This window comes from Euprymna scolopes, chromosome 30, assembly GCF_053919585.1.
Source record: "Euprymna scolopes isolate OS-2025 chromosome 30, ASM5391958v1, whole genome shotgun sequence".
Lineage (NCBI taxonomy): Eukaryota > Metazoa > Mollusca > Cephalopoda > Sepiida > Sepiolidae > Euprymna > Euprymna scolopes.
The window spans coordinates 55,360,473-55,381,554 of NC_136511.1; the positions used below are offsets into that span (position 1 = coordinate 55,360,473).

General features: G+C 33.9%; 2 protein-coding genes across 8 annotated transcripts in view; one reads left to right on the forward strand and one right to left on the reverse strand.

Annotated features, from left to right (window-relative positions):
* LOC145254812 (uncharacterized) overlaps positions 1–10,292 on the forward strand; it is a 560,817-nt gene extending 550,525 nt beyond the window's left edge. For 5 of the 7 annotated variants that reach the window (XM_080113629.1, XM_080113630.1, XM_080113626.1 and 2 more), the window contains one exon: positions 785–10,292. In XM_080113629.1, the coding sequence (XP_079969755.1) occupies positions 3,280–3,681 (402 nt within the window). In that variant the 5' untranslated portion in view covers positions 785–3,279 and the 3' untranslated portion in view covers positions 3,682–10,292. The remainder of the gene's footprint in view (positions 1–784) is intronic. The other 2 variants (XM_080113632.1, XM_080113631.1) reach the window with 1 other exon arrangement.
* LOC145254811 (glycosaminoglycan xylosylkinase-like) overlaps positions 1–21,082 on the reverse strand; it is a 795,724-nt gene that overhangs the window by 678,274 nt on the left and 96,368 nt on the right. The gene's annotated exons all lie outside the window — the stretch shown is intronic.

Consider the following 21,082-nt stretch of genomic DNA (forward strand, 5'->3'; position numbering starts at 1 on the left):
CACTCCTTCAAATTTCTTATGGGTTTCATGCCTTAGTTTCTTGTATGTTATTTTTCATTTTTTGTGCTATAACTCAATTTGTAAATTTCATGTGATAAACTATATAAACAAGATCACATCGTAGTATCTGTTCTAATGCTACACTTCACCTTTTCTGTCCTCGGTCAGTGGAGGAGAAATCCTTCATGACTGAAACAATTTTTATTTTTGTTCCTATCCAGAGTGAACCCTTTTTTGGGGAGCTGGATTTTCCCCACATTAAAAATCGACCATGTGTCTAACTCTGCCCTTTTGGAGAGGCAAGTAAATAGGAACATCTTTATATTATGATTTCTATCTCTGTACTTATCTTGATTCATCCATCCATCCATCCATCTCTTTTTTTCTCCTTTCCCCATCTTTACATATCCCTTCCCCCACTCCTCTTTCAATTCCTCCTAGCGCATTCCTCTCTCTTGTTTTAATGTACTGAAAATAAGAATAATCCAAGTCATTCACCTCTCCTCTATAAAAAAAAATTACATTAGAAAAGGCTGAAAAAACGTCAGTCAAGTTGAAACCTATAGAATGAATATATATATATATTTTTTTTTTATTTTGAATAGTATTCATCCAGGGAAATGCCTAGCAAGAATATACTAACTTTGTGAGTTTTTATTTTGTAGTTTTTGAATTTCAGCTGGAGGCACATACACAAAATTGCCTTATAATAGATTCTTCTATTCAAATATTTTTGCCTTTAACCAAGAGAATATTTAATTTTTTTTTTCTTCTTTCTTTTCAGGTAAGTCTCAACTGGAACCAGAATGTAAACGAAGGTATGGTGAATGATGACGATTAATTTTAAATATTTTTTGATCGTGTAATTTGTTGTAACACTTCTACCCGGCCATGACTGAGGGAACGAGGATAATCTACTCCCATGGATTAGATAAAGGATTCAGTTCAAATTTCTGTACAAGTTAAGTTTGAGAAGAGAGATTCTCAAGTTTGAAAAGATGCTCCTGAAGAAGGTTAGTGATTACATCGGCCGAAACATCATGAAAAATATGAGAAATAGATGGAAATAGTCGTTCAAATAATTCAAATATTTGTTTCTGTTACTTTGAGTAATTTGGTAAGGTTAAAATTGTTTTCGCGTGCATGCAGCGGGCCTGCTGTTTTAACAGCATCGGTGACCACGGCTCTCCAAATTGTAGAGCCATGGTCATCACAGGAAGACAAGTAAAGATGGTAGTTTCCCGTTGCGTTCCCTCTTGGGGGTGTATCCTTCCCCATGAGTTAAGCGTACCCCCAGATACCACCCTCAAATTTTTTTGACTCAGTGCTAACATACAGTGCCTAGCCTTCCCAAATGGTTACCCATCTGGTACTGGCCAGACTTATCATTGCTTAAATTTAGTGATCTGACGAGAACCAGTGTGTCAACGTCATTATGCCGTGATTTTTCGAATATGTGATAAGAATAACTTAGACTGGGGCAGTACAATCTAACTCTACAGTTTAAGAAACTTTTATTGAGATGTACTAAATTTCGAAGAGACACAGTCAAATCACCGGTGCATCAAAGTGAGTCACTGCATTAAAATCCTATTAACCTCACTGCATGCATAATTGATTAACACTCTCCACTGAATTCTCCTTCCCCTATGAAAAAAAAAAAAAAAAAAAAATCAAATTTCCTAACGCGATTGCATGTGAACACCCGAAAATAAATAAAATAAAATAAATAAAATAAATAAAAAAGTGACGGTTAGAAGGAAAAGACAGAAAAAATATATTTTAGAATTTAAAGTGAGGCATTAGTTTCCTATATAAATTTAATATAAAATGATCCCTATTTGTGGGCCATTGTAGCTTCTCAGGACAGTTAATTATTTTTTGTTAAATCAATAACCCTAAGCAACGGCATAAAACCATACATAATCATCTATAAACGTGGACCAACCCCCTAAAAAAAATTAAAAAAAACAAAAAAAACGCTTAGTAGTTATCTCCCATAATAAAAATGTTAACTGTCCTAAAATGCTAAAATGACCAGGAAATGGAGGATCATTTTACGTTAAATTAATATGTCAAACAATTCCAATACTCTAAATTCTAAATAATTGTTTTCTTTTTCTTTCTGCAAAGTTTTTCGTAATCACTTAAAGAAAAGTAGAATTTAATTTCCTCGGGAGGGGGGGGTATCCAAAGGTATTCATCTACAATAATACCCTGAGTTTATTTATCTGTATCTCCCCCTATGACAAAATTTAAAAAAAAACAAAAAACAGACCAGTTGATTGTTAATTATCCAGCCCAACCCCCGTCCAAAGACTACTCAGGACGAGTACAAAATTTGCCACGATTAATACCCCCAATTAGTGTGTGTCGAGCAATCGCCAATAAACCAACCCCTTCCAATGGAAAGAGTAATATCGACCAGGACAGATATTAACTTCGATCTGGTCAGAAGGTAAAGTCGATTTAAAATCATTTAGCTAAAAGGGGCTTGCCTTTTTTCTGTTGTTCTTGACCTTTTGGCCAATATCAAAGTGTAGTATCTGTAGCGATCGAAACCCTTTGTTATCTCTCGGTTGGTTCGTCAGGGTTGTCCGCTGTCGCCCCTGCTCTATGTCCTGGCTTTGGAGCCCCTGCTCCGCAAGCTGAGACGTGGGGAGACAAATTCGGCCCTGCGCGGAATTGCAATACCCGGTGGCTCAGCTGCCAAGGTATCCGTGTTCGCCGATGATGTCACGGTCTTTGTGTCGAGCTTCAGAGAAATCGAGATCATGTCGGAGGCACTCGCTCAGTATTAAAGAATTACAGAGACCCAGATAAACCGCAGCAAGTCGGTAGGACTGCGGTTGGGCACCTGGAGTGGCAACGCCAACCTCCTGGTGCCCTTCAGCTGGACAGATGGCCCGGTTCGGATCTTCGGTGTGTGGTTTGGACTGGGTCTCCAGCTTGACAAAAATTGGTTGGAGGTACGGTCAAAGGTGGAGGCTGCAGTTAATTCGTGGCTTCCTAGGAAACTTTCCTTAAAGGGTAGAGCTGAGGCGTGCGCCACTTACGTCTTTCCTCTCATCCTTTACCGACTGGCCGTACTTCCCCTGCCTGCACAATACCTAACAGCTCTCATTGAACTCTTGTCCTCACTTCTTTGGGACAGAGGAAGACACTGGGTGAGCAGACAGGTCTGTATTCAACGTCCGTGTGAGGGAAGCTTGGGAATGCCAGACTTGAAGTGTCATCGAGACGCTGAGAGGCTGGACTTCCTGAGCCACTATATGCAAGATGACCAACCGTGGCACCCCGTGGTTACTGCCACCTTCCCCGACCTCGTTCTTGACCCGAAATGCACTTCCACTCAACAATGTACAATGCAGTTCTGGGTTTTTGGAGTCGCCTGATTGTCCCTGTTGTGGGACAACGACCGTAGAAACGACTGATCATGCTTTCTTCGATTGCCGCGAACTCCGCCGGTACTGGTCGTATGTCAGTGAGGTGACGTCTCGCATCGATCCTGAGCATCCTCGCCTCATTACCGTATCCAATGTCATGGACAATGTGAGGCCACTATGGGACCAGGAAAGACAAATGGTCTACGTTACGATCCTGGCCGTGGCGAGAATGGTGATTTGGACGTCGCATCTGCAAGGTTGCGGCGGGTGTTGTCTTTTTCTGATTAGGATCTGATCGCTTTCTTTAAACACCAACTACGGGTGAAGATCAGATGTGATAGAAGAAGGCTGCATCGTACGGCATTTGACAGAAGATGGATACATGTAGCAAGTCTGTGTGTACGAAGAGGAGCCAAATTTGAATACGTGTTCCCCGCCTAGGTGTGGAACGCGCAGTTCCGTAAAGTAAAATTTAACAAATAGCCTCTCAGCTAGCTGAGTGTGTGTTCCATCCCTCCCTGATTAGGAAGCCTCCAAGATCCCTACCCCCTCTTTCTTGCAATTTTTGTTTTCACCCCCTCTTCTAAATTTCATTCATCTTGGAGAGAAAGAAATACAAACTAACCCCCATTCCTTACCCACAAAATTTTCTTTTCTCCATTCACCCCCATCTAGAGGGTATCCCCACTTAGAGACTGACCCGCAGAAGCCAGGTTACTTTTACAAACCTAGTGGAACGGGCAGTCTATCAACTAGACGGGGTTGGGAGGGTCCTACCCCCCCCTTTTTTTCACCCCTGCCCTCGACACAAATGAATTATTGTACCATTTTTATTGTTATCTTGTTTTGTTTTTACACATCAATAAAAAATGTTTTAAAAATTGGGAGTTAAGTAGGATGTCCCCCAGTATGAAAGGGTGAATGTGGTATTATGGTGAAAGATACTAGCTCGGAGAAACTTTTGATTTTGTTTAGTTCTGGAGTGATAAGGATGACCAACGACACCCACAATCTTTTGAGTTGGCCATGTGCCTAAGTTTTTTGTTCATTGTTGATTTTCAATGTATTTTTAACATGAATAAAGGATTTGATATCTCAAAGTGTAGTATCTGTTCCGGCAGATACTGCAAGCAAAGACCCTATGTGGGGGCGACCCCACAGATAAGACCTTGGTCAATGTAGGGGCAACCCTTCATACCAATTGTCACTATCCAGCTCCCTTACTCCCCGGGGAGTTGGTTCCCATTTCCCCTTCACTCCTCACATTAAAAATCGGCCTTGTGCCTAATTTGCTCGGTGGGGGAGCAAATACATATTATCTTGGCCTTCGAGCCAGGATCAAAGTGTAGTATCTATCCCGGCAGATACTGCAAGCAAAGACCATATGTGGGGGCGACCCCACATATAAGACTTTGGTCAATGTTGGGGCAACCCTTCATACCAATTGTCACTATCCAGCTCCCCTACTCCCCGGGGAGTTGGTCCCCATTTTCCCTTCACTCCTCACATTAAAAATCGGCCTTGTGCCTAATTTGCTCGGTGGGTGAGCAAATAAATACTATCTGTTCTGCAGATGCTGCAGCTGCACTGACTGCACTGCTGCTGCACTTAGTGTAATTTGTCCCAGTCAATGGAAGGGAAACCCTCTATACTGGGGCAATTACTATTTTTGGACCCAACCAGAGTGGTCCTTTTCCCCTTTTTCACATTAAAAACGACCTCGTGTCACATTTTGCTTTGGTGAGAAAGCAAATAAATACTAATAGAAATAATAATCAATATAAATCGAAAGGGCAGATAACTCCTATCATCAAAGAACCGTGACTTCGATTTCAAATTTTCGAACAAACTTTAAAAGATCAAGATATAGTAGCTGTTCTTAGTCAGAGAAGAAATCCTACTCAACAGAATCAATTTTTATTTTAGTCTTAATTCAGAGTGCTCCATTTTGAATAGTTGGATTTTCCCCGTATTAGGTTTAAACCTAAAAAGCAAATTGACGATTGCATTTAAGCGTTTTTAAAATTTCTACAAAATGTTTATACAAGGGAAATAACTGCATATAAGTATAGCTTAATTATCTCCCTTGTATCAAATAATACTGTGATTTTTAAATATAATTAATGCTGTGTATAATTTTGTACTAATATACTTGCTAATTTGTTTATGTCTCCATGTGCATCTCAATGAAAAATCATTGTGAGAAAGAATTAAAAAATAGACGCCATTTCAGCATTAAAAAAGCGATTTATCAGAAGCTCAGACGGTAAATGAAACGTTTTAAATCAGTGAAGCGAGACAATTGTACGAAAGAAAGACAAGAAAAATATAAATAAATAAAACAAAGCAGAAAAGTAAAATTTAAGTAAAAAAAAAAAAAAAAAGTTTAATCATTTTTTTTAATTGCTACTTTTCCGTTAATTCCATCTATTGTTATACTGAGTTCATCAACATTGTTTTTCTCCTAAATATTTTTTTCTAGATATTTTATCTAGAATAGTTACCCGTCCCAGGAAGGGAAAAATAATTCCCTGAATAGAACAATTTTCCATTACTTTTACATTCATTTAGAAATCTTACTAACCCTTACGTATAGAATCCTTATTCCAATTTTGATAAAAAAATTAATTACATGGGTTTGATTCTAGAAAAATGTCTAAAATCTTAGACAATTTTAAGAAATTGAAAAATAATTTGTTTCAAATGACTATAGATAAAATTCAATAAGAATGTGAAATATTTGAATTTTTAAATCAGGACCATGCTCATATTATGCCTCCTAAAAAATGCTTAAAAATATTTCAAAGAAACTGAAATTTGACCAATATATATTAATTGATATCTAATATATATATAAATAAAACAGTGTGTGAGTGGGAGAGAGAGAGAGAGAGAGAGAGAGAGAGAGAGAGAAAGAAACTATCTAACCAATAAACTCTTAAACTACTGGAAACACTGAAATTAACAGGAAATTGTAATCATACACCAAGGATGGTTTATAACGAGTAAAATCTTTGTTTGGATGAATGGATAACTTGCACCGAAATATTTCAGCAAACTGAATCACACCCGCTAGATCACCAAAGTTAAGCAACATGGAACCTTGTCAATACTAAATGGGTGACCATTTGGGACTTCCAGGCGTTGTATGTGCTCTCTGCTTATCTTGGCATTGTTTCCAGTCGTCCTGGACTTCTCCTTGCCACTGAACTCAAACAGTGCCGATTCAGAAGTTAATGATTCAGTAACCCTTGCCTCACCATTACATGCACAGTTGCTCCTACAGGAGATATCTTTTGCCTTTCGAGATTGAACAGAGGCATCAAGCAAGTTGAAATGTTCATTTTAACCAACCGACATTTTTCTATTACTTTTTTGCATGTGCAAATTCATTCATAGATTGAAGTGGTTTAATTTTAATTCTTTTTTTTATCTATATGTCAATAGCTCAAATGCGGCTGTAGCACTAAATATTTTGGTTTCAATTCTAGCTGACGGCACTCAAGTAACTTTATTAAATTTTGAAATCAGAACTATATATTAGGTACAATATAATATTCAATAGAGAATTGGCTCAGTAATAATAAATACGAAATCTGCATAAATTAAAATATATTTAAGTGTATTTTACAAATGGGCAAGATGGTGCACCTCCCATTAGTATATAATAACATTTCACAAAAATTGAAGTCATCCCTTAGCGACATACGATTAATCACCATCTCACTGTGAAAAGTGATAACTTATATACGAACATGAAGTGTCTTAGCAGATACACATACAATATATATAATATATATATATATAATTATTTACTATAATAATTAAATACCTACAGACACTAGTGTTTCATCCTTTCGGGAATCTTCAGTGCAAGGTGTCACGATTAACACCAGTTGACAGATTCGAACCCGGCAACACGAGCAATTAGAAGAATTACATTGAGAACATTGCCAGGACCGCTGCGAAGAAGGTGGGTTCTCTCTACCGTGCTAGAAAGCTATTAACGCCTGAAATTACTTATAACTCTATAAGGCCACCATTCGCCCATGCATGGAATATTGTTGTCATATTTGGGCTGGTGCATTAGAGTCGCCAATCTGATAGGTCCTGAACTGTCAGCTAAACTTCAGCCTCTGTCACATCGATGAAATGTTGCATCCCTCTGCCTGTTCTACAAGTATTTTAACGGTGAATGCTCTGACGAACTGCAAGCACTTGTGCCTCCTCGATGTAAATACCCCCGACAAACCCAACAAGCAGCTAAATCCCACCCCTTCACAGTAGAGATCCCTAGATGCAAGAGAGCCATCTACTTCAGTTGTTTCTTCCCAAGAACAGCTACCTTGGAATTCCCTTCCGGGTCCCGGCTTCCCCGACTGTACTGACATGGGTAACATGAACCAACATCTTGCTGCCCAACTTCCTACACAGTACTCCTGATGCTTATGTCCCTGATAGTAGCCCCCTACAATAAAGTAGCAATGTGCCTTGTTTGGGGTAAAAATGCAATAAAAAAAAAAAATTAAAACAAAAAATCTCTGGCTCGATTAGCAAAGACTTTATCCAATCGGCTACCATTAACCGTGAGAAATAATGTTGAATTTAAACATTTTATTTTTGAATGTTGTTAACTTCAGTCACAGTGATCTAATTGTTATATGATGATCTATGCATAAGAGCTAAATTGACCGACTTAATTCAACTGAAAGTCTTCAACGATAAGAAACGAGTTTCTTAAAGGGGCTGACATATATATAAAATAATATTTGTTTTATGTAAGCATTAATATGTCACTCACATTCATGAGAATGTTTCGGTCAACCAGTTAAAGTAACTAAAAACTCTTCAGGCGATATTGCTCATACAAAAGTTTTGTATGAGCAATATCGCCCGTACCTATTTACAATGCCTCCCCACGGGGCAGAGTTAGACACCAGGGTTGTTTTTTAACATGGAGAAAAGGTACAAAAATAAAAAAATTGTCTCAGTCGTGAAGGACTGTTCCTCCACTGAAAGAGAACAAGAAATGTAAGTGCAGCAGCTGAAGAACAGATACTACACTTTGATCTTGGCTGACCGAAACATGCTCATGAATGTAAAGCAAATAAAAAGTATATCTTGCCCTACTTCAGTATTGAGCATCTTGTATTCACCTCATTGGTTACTTTATCGCTGGAAAATATTAACCTGGAATTATATATATATACTAGCATTTCAGCCCGGCGTGTCCCGGGTGTTTCGAGGTGTATGTTGAGCAAAAAAAAAGATCAATTTTTTAAACTTTGATCCCTATTATGACCCCTGAAAATTTATTGGTTCTTTTGGGCTCAAATTGAGTTATTAAGTTAGATCCATGTCCAAGGAACCTATATCTAAAATTTCAAGTGTTTAGACCCAAAATTGTCGGAGGAGTTTGGTAGAGTTCTCAAAGGTCAAATCGTTGAACTTTGACCCCTTAATCGCCAAATTTCTGACCCAAAACCGATCACGAAGATTTTCCCAAATCTCAGTACCCTATATATCAAATTTCGAGTCTGTAGACTTAAAATTGACAGTTATTGCGTAGGGAAATGTACACACACACACAGACACACAGATACACAGACAGACAGATACACAGACACATTCACTTTTATAGATTGACTAGCAGGGGTACCCGGCGTTGCCCGGGTGTTTATAGGTGTGTGTGGTGTTAAATAAAAAAGAACCCGGGGGGGGGGGGTAGGATCGAACCGGAAGCCCTGAAGCGAAGTTTGAAATTAAATCGGCCAGCCAGAATGAGTTAGTGAAAGATGTTTGAATTTATTTAAGAACCAAATTGATAGGTGCGCGGCCGGAAATCGTCGAGTGTTACGACGACGACGTAGGTTTGTTTGTTATAAGCGAAATAAAAAAAGAAAACAACGTTAACATTTAAGCGGGAAAAAACACAAAAAAAACTAATGTAAGGCAAACAAACGATGAAAACAGAAAAACGAACACGTGAAAAATGGCTTAAATAAGCTGTTTCGATATTAAAATTTAAAAAAGTGGTTATTTATAATGTTATTTGATTATATACATACATATTATATACTGTACTGTATTTTGTTACTCATTTTTAATGGTGTATCCAAGGATTAAAGCTGATTGACTGTGTGCGTGTGTGTGTCTGGTCACGAATAGGCTCTTATATGATTGACTATTTTAAAAAACTGATTACATATAATGATAGAAGATGTATCAAGACACAGGAATGGGTATGTTTGATCTGGCAGAACGGTGGTTCAATCAAATTGTGGTGTCTGTGTTCACGCCTGGTCCACAAAGTATGGAAATAAAAAATTTAAAAATTAAAAAAAAAAAAACGTTTACAAGTGTTTTTGATATAGATGTACATAAGAATACTTTGATAGGTATGTTTTAATTTAAATAGGGATGGTATAATAAAATTGTCGGGTCTGCGTTCGTGCCTGGCCTCCATAGAATGGAAATAGGCACAAACTTTAATAAAGACTTTTCATATCTATCTGCGTAAGTATACTTTTATAATTATATTTCAGTTTGAAGAAATATGATATAATAAAATTATGGGGTGTTCGTTCGCACCTGACCGCCATAGAATGGAAATATGTCACAAAGTTTAACAAGGTTTTTTTAATATAGATCCACAGAATATTGTGATAAGTGTTTCAGTGTGAACAGGTATGGTATAATAAATTATAGGGTTTATCTATTTTATTTTTACTTTAATCATATTTTGCTTTGGTTTTGATATCTCCAAATTCTCCAAATTCAACCCAAATTAACAACCCTTCCTTTTCATAACCTATCATACTTTCATAAATCAGAGTCCATTTTCTGTAGACTGTTTTTGAACCCAGTCAACGACGGGTACTTTTGCTAGTATATATATATATATATATATATATATATATATATATATATATATATATAGTGTAACCTCTAGATACAAAACACTCTGCTTAGGAAATTTTCAGCTTATGAAGTATAGTGTGAAAAATTTTTGTCCCTGCGTACGAAAAATTTTTTCGGGATTCAAAAGACACGAGTGACAGAACAACTATTTTTTAGGCACCTAATTCTTCAAAAATCTTTATAAAATCGGAGTTTTATTGGAATTTAAAATTTTTTAGTAACTGTTTAGAAATATTTGTGCTGATTTTTATCCGCAAAACATTTTTTTCTTAGACTTGAGTTTATATTTTCTACTTACCTCCCCATAAATTAAAATTATTTTGAAAACTGAAAATTGAAAATTACACATTACAATTTTTACTATATTAGAAGAATATACAGGGTGATTAGAAAGTAACTCCCTATTCTAAAATAACTATAAAATATCGTTGATTTAAAATTCAATACTGGTACCGCCATTTGCCACCAGCTTTTCAAGTCGACCATGAACCGCATCAACTGATTTCACAAAAACTCTTGTGGGACGAAACTAATAACTTCACGTATTCTTCCTTCAAGTTCTTCCAGATCTTTTAGTTTGGTTGAGTAGACTTGTTCTTTCACCCAACCCCAATCCTTTTCTAACTAAATCTCTTTAATCAATTACTGTTAATGTCAACAAAACCGTTGCATATATATATATATATATATATATATATATATATATATATATATATATATATATATAGTAATTTATAAAATATATATGGCGATTAACGCATAAGCCTGACAAATCCTATAGTTGGATGAAACGCAGAATATTCAGTGTAGCTTAATCGCCATATATATTTTATAAATTACTAACTAGCTCTACCTACGTATTGAGCACTTTTGAAGTAAATACTTAAAGTTTACGCATAAATCTATACTTTTGTATATTAAATTTATGTGAATAAATGAAGTAGTTATATATATATATATATGTATATATATATATGTATATATATATATGTATATATATATATGTATGTATATATATATATATATGTATATATATAAATAAATAAGTTAAGTTTGGGTTACCCTATATATATATATATATATATATATATATATATATATATATATATATATATATATATATATATATAGGGTAACCCAAACTTAATTCCCTATTCTAAAATAACTATAATTTCTCCAATTAATGAATATGAGAAGAAAGCATATAACAGGGACTTTTATTCAAAATTAAATATGGGCACCACCATTCGCCATCAGCTTTTCAAGTCGACCATGAACTGCATCAACTGATTTCACAAGAAACTCTTGCTAAATGGAACTAATAACTTCAAGATTAAAAACCAAATTCATATAACAGATTTAAAAAGAGGACAAAAGCATAGATTTTATTATCACACATTAAGTAATATACACACACAAACCGAGAAACATATTAAAACATTTGAATACATTATAGTTATTTTAGAATAAGGAGTTACTTTCGGATCACCATGTAGATTAAAGAAAGATTTTGTTTTAATTTCTATCTTAAACTCTCTGAAATTTTTATAAGGAGTGTAGGGAGTTTAGTATTATTTTTCTTAGAAATCAAAAATCAGCTGTAATTAAGTAAATAATCCATTTCACTTTGAATCCTTTTTCTTTCTCAAGCCTGGCACCTGCATGCCCATAGATTTGATTGACATTACAAGTAATATTATTGGAACAGATACATTAAGAGCATTGCCAGGGTTGCTGTGAGGAAGGTGGGCTCTCTTTACCATGCTAGAAAGTATCCTGTACCTCTACAAGGCCACCATTCGCCCATGTATGGAGTATTGTTGTCACATTTGGGGCTGGTACATCTGCTACTAGTCTCTAACTCCTCTAAAAAGAGAGTCGCCAACCTGATAGGTCATCTAAGCTTCAACCTCTGTCCCATTGACGAAATGTTGCATCCCTCTGCCTGTTTTACAAGTATTTTAATGGTGAATGCTCGAACAAACTACAAGACCTTATACCCCCTCGACATAAATACCTCTGACAAACCCCACAAGCAGCAAAATCCCACCCCTGCACAGTAGAAATCCCTAGATGTAAGAAGTCCTTCTACTCTATTAATTTCTTCCCTAGAACTGTTAGACTTTGGAATTCCCTTTCAAGTTCTTGCTTCCCTAACTGTACTGACATGCAGAAGTTAAAGCGTAATGTGAACAGACATCTTGCTGCTCAACTCCCTACGTAGTATCCTTGCAACTTATCTCCATGATAGTAGCCCCCTACATCAAAGTGGCACTGTCTGTGCCTTGTTTGGGGTGAAAATGTAAAAAAAAAAAAAATTTTTTTTTAAATATGTGCAACCCAGAAAGAGGCCAAGAGTTTGTTTTTGTTTGTTTTTGTTTTTTTGACATTTAAATTTATTTCAACCTAAGTGAATAATTTATTGCCGTTCTTAGATGTTCTTGTCAAAAATTTGGTAGTGAATTAAGATTGCCTCTTTTCTTTTTCTTTCTCCATGTTTTTTTTTTATTACCCTCAATAATTATTAATCGATATTCTCCTTGTTGTTGATGGCTACCTGGCTTGGTATGGGTGCTAGTCTAGTCGCACTGAAGATCTGTGATACAGCAAAACAGTGTGGATGACTATATAAGCCCCCCCCCTCTACTTATTTAGTCTAATACAAAGCTCTTTGTAAATAAACAAATTTTAAAAGTGACGATCAAAAAACGATATTGGAGATATAATTTATGAGTGCCGATCCTGTGGACGACTATATATATATGTTGATGCCTCCGTTCGGTTTTGAAAAACAAAGGATACCCTCTGTAGGGGCAGCTGTACATGTAATTGTGTGTCAAGGGTTGCACAATCTCCAACCACACCTCTCTTGAATCGGCACTGTTTGAGTCCAGTGGCAAGGAGAAGTTCAGGACAACTGGAAACGATGCCGAGATAAGTGGAGAGCACATACAGCACCTGGAAGTTCAAAGTGGTCACCCATCTGATACTGACCAGGCCCATCGTTGCTTAACTTCGGTGATCTGATGGTAATCTGTGTGTCAAACGTTATTATGCTGTATTATATATATATATATATATATATATATATATAATTTTCAGAATGTGAGAGATTATATATAATTATTTCCACAGCCCAAATAACGCCGCAGCCCACAAAAGCCATGCCAGCCAACGAACTGGAAGTCTAAGACTCGAGTTTCGCCCTCATTTGGGCTCATCAGTCAGACATATCCGCACCCAGGATTTGAAACCCAAGCCTCCTGCATGCGAAGCAAGCACTCTACCAACTGAGAAAATGACCTACACACAAGAAATTCTGATGAGCAGCCCAAATGAGGGTGAAACTCGAGTCTTAGACTTCCAGTTCGTTGGCTGGCATGGCTCTTGTGGGCCGCGGCATTCTTTAGGGTGTGGAAATAATATATATATATATATATATATATATATATTAGGTTGATGCAAAAACAATATCGTTTTCTCACATGTTACTTTTATATATGACTAGCGGGGGGGGGGTACCCGACGTTGCCCGGATGCTTGGAGGTAAATCGAAAATGCCATGGGTTAAAATAAAAAGAAAGTTTTGGTAGGTGAGTATGAGGATCGAACCGGAACCCTTGAGGCGAAGTAGGAAATTAAAGTGTGAAAAAAAAAACACGTGCTATGTTAACAATTGGGCTACCGCAACATACAAACGGAAACACGTTTGAATTTATTTAATTACTTAGATTTGGCAGGTGCACGTTTTAATGACTTAATGAGGTCAACTTTGACTGCGGGATAGTATTTCATTTACTGCAGAATGCTTTTTTTTTATTTTTATTTTCCCAACATGTTGGAGGGGGGGGGGTGATCAGCTCCCCTTGTCCAAATAGAATAGCAATGTGTCTGATGTAAGGAAAATACTTCCACATTGATTAAAGCTGATTGTTTTCGGACATTTCCGCCGATCGCCACAGGAAAAATACCGCTCGAATTAGTGTCGCTTTTGTTTTTTAGAAAAAAGACTAATCCACATGCGGCGAGTGACAAATGTTGAATATTTATCTTCCTAAAGTCGAGCAAATTAAATAGACAGGCGAGCTCCGTTGTTAACTCGGAGATATTATGATTTATATGTGATATAAAAAGTTTTAAGTTGTGAGCCGACCGACCACTTCTCTGAAAAAAGCCTTTCTGGACATACACAAAAAGCGAACATACATACACACATTTTCGCTTTTATATATATATATATATACATATAGATTAGCGGGGGGGGGGGGTACCCGGCGTTGCCCGGGTGTTTGAAGGTGTGTGTGTGGGGGGGGATAGATCAAAACAACCCTGTTTAAAAAACACCCAAAAAAAACGTTGGCCGGGTGTTTGGAGGTGTAAAAGAAAAAAAAAGTTTTAGTAGACAGGTAAGCTTAAACCCCAAACCTTTGACGCAGAGGTGGAAAGGAAATGGAAAAAAAAACCTGGGATCTAACCATCTCGACCACGAGAATAGATTAATAGATAAATGTGTTAAGTTGACGTTTATAAACCAAAATTAGCAGGTGCGAGAACTTTAAGTAGAGTGATATTTGACCTAGTTTTGCGCTGGAAGACAGTTTCTGTTTTACCCGCTACGCGGCGATCAAAAAATATCTCGAAAATAGCTTGTAAAAGTCGGGTAAATTAAAGATAGCTGCGACCTGAGTTCCTTAGTCGTAGATATTATTATTTAGACAGCATATAAAAAGTTTTAAGAAGGAGCAAGCCAACCGAGAATCACGGCAAAAAAAGCCTTTTGTAGACATACACAAAAAGCGAACACACATACATACATACATTTTCGCTTTTATATATATAGATTTCTGAATTAATTCATTGATATATATATATAGCCATGCTATATTTAGAAGTGCACTTTTTGCTCTATCGAATCGTGTTATTCGTACCCATTCTCAATCTCTCCACTTATTTTTTTGCAGGCTTTTCGACAGACTAGATAAAATTCAAATCCTCACAATTTTCTTTTTTCAGTTCAAACTAGGCCGAAAAGCTGTCAAGACAGCTCGTGATATCAATGATGCGTTTGGCCCAGGAACCACTAACAAACGTGTGGCACAATGGTTGTTCAAGAAATTTCGCAATGGTGATCAGAGACTCGAAGATGAAGACCATTGCGGCTGACAGACTGCGGCTGATAACTGAACGTTTGAAAGCCTTAATTTAAGCCGATCCTCGCAAAACCACACGAGAAGTTGCTGTTGAACTCAAGGTCGACAACTCAAGTCATTCGCCATTTAAAGCAAATGGGGAAGTCAAAAAAGTTGGATAAATGGGTGCCGCATGAATCGAGCGATAATCAAAATAATTAGATGAGTAGCACACCTTTCCCTAGTCGATGAGGAATGGGCGAAGAGACTGACGATCTTGATGTAGTCTGAGTGCGTCCTCCAAGTTCCACTAAAGAATGCTGTTCACTCTACACTCTGAAACAATAGAGAAGAGGGTTGGTTAGCTTATGTCCTAGGTGATGAGAGGAGATATTTACATTAGCTAAAAATTGTCATTTTGAGATGTCTTCTACACTCCTTCTGCACAACCAAAACGACCCATTTCTCCAGCAGATTGTGACATGTGTTGAGAAGTGGATCCTCTATGGCAACCGGTGATGTTGAGCACAGTGGTTGGATGCTGGTGAAGCTCCACAACACTTCCTGAAGCCGATATTGCATCCAAAAATAGGTTATAGTGATTGTTTGGTGGTCTGCGGCCGCCCTCATCCGACACAACTTCTTAAATCCGGACGGAACGATTACAGCTGAGAAGTACTAATGACAAATTGATGAAATGCAGCAGAAGCTCCGACGTGTGTGCCCGAGATTGGTCAATATGAAAGGACCAATTCTCTACCATGACAACGCTCGTCCACATGTTGCTCAGCTGAACGAACTGCCTCATCCACCATATTCATCGGACCTCTCGCCAACTGATTATCACTTTTTCAAGCATCTTGACAACTTCCTGCAGGAAAAATGCTACAAAAGCAGAGATGATGCTGAATCGGCCTTACATGACTTCATCGCTACCAGAATTCCAGATATCTATGCTGATGGGATGAATAAACTTGTTTCTTGTTGGCAAAAGTGTGTCGATTCTAATGGTTCTTATTTCGAATAATAAAGTTTATTATGAATGGAGTTATGATCTTTTGAAGTTGAACGTCAAAAAACGTTATTAATTTTGCACCAACTTTATATAATATATATATATATATATATATAATATTTATATATAATAATATATATATATAATATATATAATACATACATAATATATAAAATATATAATATATATAATATATACCTAATATATATAATATATATATAATATATACATAATATATATAATATATACATAATATATATATATAATATATACATAATATATATAATTAATATATATATATAATATATATATATTATATATACAAAATATACATATATAAAATATACATAATATACATATGTAATATATACATAATATACATATGTAATATATACATAATATACATATGTAATATATACATAATATACATATGTAATATATACATAATATATATATGTAATATATACATAATATATATATGTATTATATACATAATATATATATAATATATACATAATATATATATAATATATACATAATATATATAATATATACATAATATATATAATATATACATAATATATATATAATATATACATAATATATATATAATATATACATAATATATATAATATATACATAATATATAATATATATATAATATATACATAGTATATATAATATATAATATATATATAATATATACATAATATATATAATATATACATATAATATATACATACAATATATATAATATATACATAGTATATATATAATATATATATATTATATACATAATATATATATATTATATACATAATATATATAATATATATATAATATATATATAATATATATATATTATATACATAATATATATAATATATATATATATTATATACATAATATATATAATATATATATAATATATATTATATACATAATATATATATAATATATATATATATATTATATACATAATATATATAATATATATATATAATATATATATATATTATATACATAATATATATAATATATATATATAATATCTATATATATATATATTATATACATAATATATATAATATATACATAATATATATAATTTTTTTTTTACACAGTGATCACCACTTATCAAGGCCCGGAAGCCACTCAGGGATAAGGGTTATTGCAAGTACATTACGTTAGTGTGGAAATTTGATGAAGTGTTTACTTAAAATACACTCAGCTCTTTAGACTATTGTTCTCATCTCTTTTAAAACATATATACATATATACATATATATATATATACATATATATATATGTACATATATATACATAATATATATATACATATATATGTACATATATATACATAATATATATATACATATATAATATATACATATATAAATAATATATATATATAAATAATATATATATATATATATAAATAATATATATATATATACATAATATATACATATACATAATATATACATATACATAATATATACATATACATATATATACATATACATATATATACCTATATATATACATATATATACATATATATATATACATATATATACATAATATATATATACATATACATATATATACATAATATATATATAGATATATATATACATATACATAATATATATATATACATATATATATACATATACATAATATATATATACATATATATATACATAGCAGGGTTCGCTCGCTGACAAACGCGAAAATTTTGAAAATGGGCAAACAATATAAGCTAAGTTTAATTTAACAAATCCTAATATTACCAAAATGGCAACTGCTTTTTTTTTTTTTTTTTTTTTTTTTTTTCTAAAATTTTGACTAATGTATTTTAACTATATGCGCATATATTGTCTTTAACTCTTTGCTTCCATGCGAGTCGTTTCTTATTACTTTATTTTTTATTTATTCACTTTGTTTGTTTATTTCTCGTTTTGCTTTTACCAACTGTGTATACCTTCTCTTTAAATGTATTTATTTAATGCATTTTAATTACATATGCGTAAAAATGGTCTCTAACACTTAGTCCGACGCGAGCCGTTTTTAAGGTCAGAACTCTACTCGAAAACGAATAGCCTATGCAAGAATATAGAACAGAGCTAGGACCAACTTTCTTTCTACTATAGAAGGCAGAAGATTAACCTAAATAAAAAAAAAATAAAAAAAGAATAAAGAATAAAAGGGAAAAAGAAAAAAAAAAAAGTAAAATTACCATACACATGTGCGCACTAAACTATAAATAGATATAAAATCCGGGGAAAGGAAGTGAAGCCGACACACTAAGCAGGGTTCGCTCGCTGACAAACGCGAAAATTTTGAAAATGGGCAAACAATATAAGCTAAGTTTAATTTAACAAATCCTAATATTACCAAAATGGCAACTGCTTTTTTTTTTTTTTTTTTTTTTTCTAAAATTTTGACTAATGTATTTTAACTATATGCGCATATATTGTCTTTAACTCTTTGCTTCCATGCGAGTCGTTTCTTATTACTTTATTTTTTATTTATTTATTCACTTTGTTTGTTTATTTCTCGTTTTGCTTTTACCAACTGTGTATACCTTCTCTTTAAATGTATTTATTTAATGCATTTTAATTACATATGCGTAAAAATGGTCTCTAACACTTAGTCCGACGCGAGCCGTTTTTAAGGTCAGAACTCTACTCGAAAACGAATAGCCTATGCAAGAATATAGAACAGAGCTAGGACCAACTTTCTTTCTACTATAGAAGGCAGAAGATTAACCTAAATAAAAAAAAAATAAAAAAAGAATAAAGAATAAAAGGGAAAAAGAAAAAAAAAAAAGTAAAATTACCATACACATGTGCGCACTAAACTATAAATAGATATAAAATCCGGGGAAAGGAAGTGAAGCCGACACACTAAGCAGGGTTCGCTCGCTGACAAACGCGAAAATTTTGAAAATGGGCAAACAATATAAGCTAAGTTTAATTTAACAAATCCTAATATTACCAAAATGGCAACTGCTTTTTTTTTTTTTTTTTTTTTTTTTTTTCTAAAATTTTGACTAATGTATTTTAACTATATGCGCATATATTGTCTTTAACTCTTTGCTTCCATGCGAGTCGTTTCTTATTACTTTATTTTTTATTTATTTATTCACTTTGTTTGTTTATTTCTCGTTTTGCTTTTACCAACTGTGTATACCTTCTCTTTAAATGTATTTATTTAATGCATTTTAATTACATATGCGTAAAAATGGTCTCTAACACTTAGTCCGACGCGAGCCGTTTTTAAGGTCAGAACTCTACTCGAAAACGAATAGCCTATGCAAGAATATAGAACAGAGCTAGGACCAACTTTCTTTCTACTATAGAAGGCAGAAGATTAACCTAAATAAAAAAAAAATAAAAAAGAATAAAGAATAAAAGGGAAAAAGAAAAAAAAAAAAAAAAGTAAAATTACCATACACATGTGCGCACTAAACTATAAATAGATATAAAATCCGGGGAAAGGAAGTGAAGCCGACACACTAAGCAGGGTTCGCTCGCTGACAAACGCGAAAATTTTGAAAATGGGCAAACAATATAAGCTAAGTTTAATTTAACAAATCCTAATATTACCAAAATGGCAACTGCTTTTTTTTTTTTTTTTTTTTTTCTAAAATTTTGACTAATGTATTTTAACTATATGCGCATATATTGTCTTTAACTCTTTGCTTCCATGCGAGTCGTTTCTTATTACTTTATTTTTTATTTATTTATTCACTTTGTTTGTTTATTTCTCGTTTTGCTTTTACCAACTGTGTATACCTTCTCTTTAAATGTATTTATTTAATGCATTTTAATTACATATGCGTAAAAATGGTCTCTAACACTTAGTCCGACGCGAGCCGTTTTTAAGGTCAGAACTCTACTCGAAAACGAATAGCCTATGCAAGAATATAGAACAGAGCTAGGACCAACTTTCTTTCTACTATAGAAGGCAGAAGATTAACCTAAATAAAAAAAAAATAAAAAAGAATAAAGAATAAAAGGGAAAAAGAAAAAAAAAAAGTAAAATTACCATACACATGTGCGCACTAAACTATAAATAGATATAAAATCCGGGGAAAGGAAGTGAAGCCGACACACTAAGCAGGGTTCGCTCGCTGACAAACGCGAAAATTTTGAAAATGGGCAAACAATATAAGCTAAGTTTAATTTAACAAATCCTAATATTACCAAAATGGCAACTGCTTTTTTTTTTTTTTTTTTTTTTTTTTTCTAAAATTTTGACTAATGTATTTTAACTATATGCGCATATATTGTCTTTAACTCTTTGCTTCCATGCGAGTCGTTTCTTATTACTTTATTTTTTATTTATTTATCCACTTTGTTTGTTTATTTCTCGTTTTGCTTTTACCAACTGTGTATACCTTCTCTTTAAATGTATTTATTTAATGCATTTTAATTACATATGCGTAAAAATGGTCTCTAACACTTAGTCCGACGCGAGCCGTTTTTAAGGTCAGAACTCTACTCGAAAACGAATAGCCTATGCAAGAATATAGAACAGAGCTAGGACCAACTTTCTTTCTACTATAGAAGGCAGAAGATTAACCTAAATAAAAAAAAAATAAAAAAAGAATAAAGAATAAA